This window comes from Halictus rubicundus, unplaced genomic scaffold (genome assembly GCF_050948215.1).
Source record: "Halictus rubicundus isolate RS-2024b unplaced genomic scaffold, iyHalRubi1_principal scaffold1108, whole genome shotgun sequence".
In the NCBI taxonomy this organism is placed as follows: domain Eukaryota; kingdom Metazoa; phylum Arthropoda; class Insecta; order Hymenoptera; family Halictidae; genus Halictus; species Halictus rubicundus.
Genome location: NW_027489649.1, coordinates 15192 through 20154, shown reverse-complemented (window position 1 = coordinate 20154; position 4963 = coordinate 15192). Strand labels below are relative to the sequence as shown.

The 4963-nt window shown below is 47.1% G+C and overlaps 1 protein-coding gene across 1 annotated transcript; it reads right to left on the bottom strand.

Annotated features, from left to right (window-relative positions):
* Window positions 1-2219: 2219 nt before the first annotated feature.
* LOC143364882 (uncharacterized) lies at window positions 2220-2862 on the bottom strand (the record flags this gene model as incomplete). Its single annotated transcript, XM_076804975.1, has 1 exon — window positions 2220-2862. A coding segment is annotated over exon 1 (643 nt), but the record flags the coding sequence as incomplete, so codon positions are not given.
* Between the last annotated feature and the right edge of the window lie 2101 nt (window positions 2863-4963).

Here is a 4963-nt window from a genome sequence, read left to right as displayed (position 1 = left end):
AAGCGCGACAGTCGCGTTCTATCGACGGCCAAACAAATCTCTGTTTGCAGAGTTTCGCGGTGGCCTTGATACCTGGATGGGCGCAGTTATGGACAGCTGAGAACGCGTGTCGGCGAAACGGTGCTGTTACGAATGGGCGCGCGACATTCGTTGACACGTCGCAATAGACTTCGACGTCGCTGTCGATTAATTTGACGCGCTTGAGCGTTAATGAGGTGTCGGACGCGGTTAAGAACTTGTCGACTTCTTTGTCGTTTTCTTGCGAACGAGCTAATTCCGCGTAGTCTATAGTCGACGCGATGGATTCGATTCGCGATAGTGCGTCCGCCACCTCATTATCTTTGCCGCTGATGTGCCGAATGTCAGTGGTGAACTGGCCTACGTAATCCAGATACCGAAACTGTCGAGGGGAACATTTGTCGGATCTCTGGTTGAACGCGAAAGTCAGAGGTTTATGATCGGTGTATATCGTGAACGAACGACCTTCGACCATATGTCGGAATTTCTTAACCGCTGTATATATCGCTAGAAGTTCGCGATCGTATGCGCTGTAGTTACGCTGTGCGGGCGACATGGATTTCGTGTGGAAGGCTAGTGGCCTCCACGAATTTCCTTGTCGCTGTTGCAGCGTTGCTCCGATCGCGAAATCCGACGCATCCACCATAATCGCGAGTTGCGAACGACTCGATGGATGCGTTAGTAGCGTAGCGTTGGCAAGTGCATCTTTGGATGCTTGAAACGCTGTTTCCGCTTCACTTGACCATTGGATCGGGGCGTTGCCTTTCGCCGTCCGACCGCTGAGCAGGTGGTGAAGCGGTGTTTGTACCGCCGCGGCGTTAGGTATGAACCGTCTATAAAAGTTTAACATACCGAGGAACCTACGGAGCTGTTTCGCGGTCTCTGGTTTCGGAAATTCGTTTATGGCCTTTACTTTTTCAGGTAGAGGCCTCGTGCCGTTGCCGTTCACAATATACCCGAGAAACTTGACTTCGGTAGCGGCGAATACGCATTTGCTCGGGTTTACGATGACACCGTACTCGTTAAGCCGCTCGAGGAGTTGACGCAGATGTTCCATATGCTCGTCTTCATCGACTGACGCTACTAGAATATCGTCTAGATACGCATAGCAAAAATCGAAACCGCGTAAGACGGTGTCGATGAAGCGTTGAAACGTCTGCGCCGCGTTGCGCAAACCGAACGGCATGACGGTGTACTCGTACAACCCGAACGGCGTCGTTACCGCGGTCTTCGGAATATCGCGAGGGTTTACCGGTATCTGGTGGTACGCGCGGACCAGGTCTAACGTAGTAAACACTGTCTTCCCTGCTAATGTTCGCGCGAAGTCCTCGATATGTGGTATGGGATACCGGTCGGGGATCGTGCGAGCGTTTAAGGTCCTGTAATCGCCGCAGGGCCGCCATCCGTTGTCCTTCTTCTGCACCATGTGTAGGGCAGAAGCCCACTGGCTTTTAGAAGGACGGATGTGACCCCGAGATAACAGTTCCTCGAACTCTGCGCGAGCGACCTTGTACATATCGGTGGACAATCGGCGGGTCTTACAATACGCGGGGGTGCCGGGAGTCGTTACAATATGATGTACAACATCGTGTTTGACTTGCCTAGGAGTCGCTGTGGGTCGGGTCACGTCGGGAAACTGGGCTAGCAGCTGGTGGTAGCGTGAGTTTCCCGCGATGGTCCGGATGGAGTCCGTGAAACCCACGACGGTGCGTCCCGTTGTCGTCCGCGATGTCGTCTGGTCGATCAGGCGTCGTCGCCTGAGGTCCACCAGTAGTCCGTAGCGCGTGAGGAAGTCGGCGCCAATGATGGGTTTTCCCACGTCGGCGATGATGAACCTCCACTGGAAGGCCCTCCGTAGTCCCAGGTTGAGGTCCATCACGCGGATGCCGTAGGTGCCGATCGTCGATCCGTTTGCCGCAACCATCTCGTATGACGTCTTGCTGACTCGGCCTTTGACGAGTGTGCGTGGATACACGCAAAGGTCCGAGCCAGTGTCGACGAGGTATTCGGTCTTCGTCACTTTGTCCGTGACGAAGAGGCGGCAGGTGGATGTTCCGTCACTGGCTGCCGCGGTCAGTGTCGGAGGGACTCGTTTCCCGCATACGAACACGGCTGGCGGCATTTGGTGGACTCCTTCCCAAACCTCTGGTGGTACCAGCAGACGTTCTCCGTCTTACCCGATGACCTGGACGAAGACCGACTCCGTCTGGGCGTCCTGCTTCCCTTGTGACTGCAAGGTCGGGATGTTTCGGCGACTCGAAGCTCCAGTCTCTCCAATCGGTCGATCAGGAGTTCTGCCAGGCGGTCGGACTGCGTTGGGGCCGACGTGCTGGCTACCTGGGTTGGCTGCACCTCCGCGTGGATGTGGTCGGCTATCTCGGCCAGCTTGTTTAATGGCAGGTCTGACTGAGCCGAGACGATCGCTCTGGTCACGTTGGGTAGTCTACCTGACCACAGGGTCCGCAGGAACTCGTCGCTGACTGTGGTACCTGCGAGGTTCCGCATATGGCGTAAGAATTGCGACGGGGTTCGGTCGCCTATTTCCTCCTGCTCCAGCAGCTGTCGAATTCTTTTCCCTTGGGTCGCCGACAGCCTCTTTAGTAGTTCGGACCTTAGTGTCCCGTATTTGTTGGCCTCCGGTGGGTTTATAAATATATCCTGCACCTCCAACGCGTATTTGGGTTCGAGCTGCGACAGTATATAATAAAATTTTGTCGTGTCAGCTGTAATCCCGTTTAGGGCGAACTGTGCTTCGATTTGGCGGAACCACAGCTCGGGTTGCTCAGGCCAGAAGGGTGGGATCTTGATGGCGACCTTGCTGACTTCTGGTGTCGTTGTCGCCATTTCAATAACACTGCACTACACGCACTTCGAGAGAGAAAAAATATGCGCGTGATTCGACTCAGTCACCCTGATCACGTCGGGGTCACCAATGAAGGAACAGGGTTATATAAGGCGGGTGCCTTAGAACAAGTGTTCAAAATCAGGTGTACGTGACTGAGTCCTTTATTTACAATAAAGAGTGATGTCGCGAGAGCGTCCGGGGTGGTTCAACTAAATCCGGCGATTCGCTTAGACTCGCGGTTGAACTGTATTGCAACTTAGCAACGACCGGACTAGACTCTAAGTCACTCGGCGGATACGCGGCTGTCTCTCGACTTCGTGACCTCCTTTCGCGTCGGTAGTCTCTGCCTTATATCTTCAAAAATGCTTGTCGGCTGATTGGTGGAAGTCCTTGCGGGGAACTTCCACCAATCCGTGCATTTTGCATAACACGCCCACGTTCCACGCCTCTCGTGCGTGAGAACGGTGAGCGTGTCGTTCTGTTAAAAATCTAATTTTGGCGATGCAGCGGGGTGTCTTCCGGGCCCCGTGCTAAGTGCGGTACGTGACTGCTGGCTTACGTCAACGGGCCCAGCTTTCCCGGGTGATAGAAACCAGGCACGCGTCGCTGGGACACTCTAGGCTGGAGACCCTTAGACTACCCAAAATTTATGGCGTCCACTTGCGCTATTGAGTTCGTCGCTAGGAACTACAAGGACACATCTGTCCGCTAAGTGGCCAAAAACGTTAAAGACGTTTTCTCACAAATAGCGTCTTATGCTGTGCAAACCATAAATCTTTCTTGGTGCTGGTGCGCTGAAGATTTCTCTTCCGGCGCCCCGCTAGCCGCTACACCTGAATATACTAGAAAATACCAGAATATACCAGAATATACCAGAATATACCATAATATTACTCGAATATAGAAGAATATACGAGAATATACCAGAATATACTAGAATATAGCAGAATATACTAGAATATACGAGAATATAGCAGAATATGCCAGAATATACCATAATATTACTAGATTATACATGAATATACGAGAATATACCTGAATATACGAGAATATAGCAGAATATGCCAGAATATACCATAATATTACTAGAATATGGAAGAATATACGAGAATATACCTGAATATACTAGATTATACTAGAATATAGCAGAATATACCAGAATATACTTGAATAGACCAGAATATACCATAATATTACACGAATATAGAAGAATATACGAGAATATACCTGAATATACCTGAATATACTAGAATATAGCAGAATATACCAGAATATACTTGAATATACCAGAATATACCATAATATTACTCGAATATAGAAGAATATACGAGAATATACCAGAATATAGCAGAATATACGAGAATATACCAGGATATACTAGAATATAGCAGAATATACCAGAATATAGCAGAATATACCATAATATTACTAGAATATAGAAGAATATACGAGAATATAGCAGAATATACTAGAATATACGAGAATATAGCAGAATATTCCAGAATATACTAGAATATACCATAATATTACTAGAATATAGAAGAATATACGAGAATATACCAGAATATACTAGAATATAGCAGAATATACCATAATATTACTAGAATATAGAAGAATATACGAGAATATACCAAAATATACCATTATAGTACTAGAATATAGAAGAATATACCAGAATATACCAGAATATACTAGAATATAGCAGAATATACGAAAATATAGCAGAATAATCAAGAATATACCAGAATATACCAGAATATACCAGAATATACCAGAATATACCATAATATACCATAATATACCAGAATATACAAGAATATAGCAGAATATACTAGAATATGTCACAATATGCGAGAATATACCGGAGTATACCATTATATTACTAGAATATAGAAGAATATACGAGAATATACCAGAATATACAAGAATATAGCCAAATATTCCAGAATATACCAGAATATACCATAATATTACTAGAATATGGACGAATATACGAGAATATACCTGAATGTACTAGAATATACTAGAATATAGCAGAATATACTAGAATATACGAGAATAAAGCAGAATAATCCAGAATATACCAGAATATACCAGAAT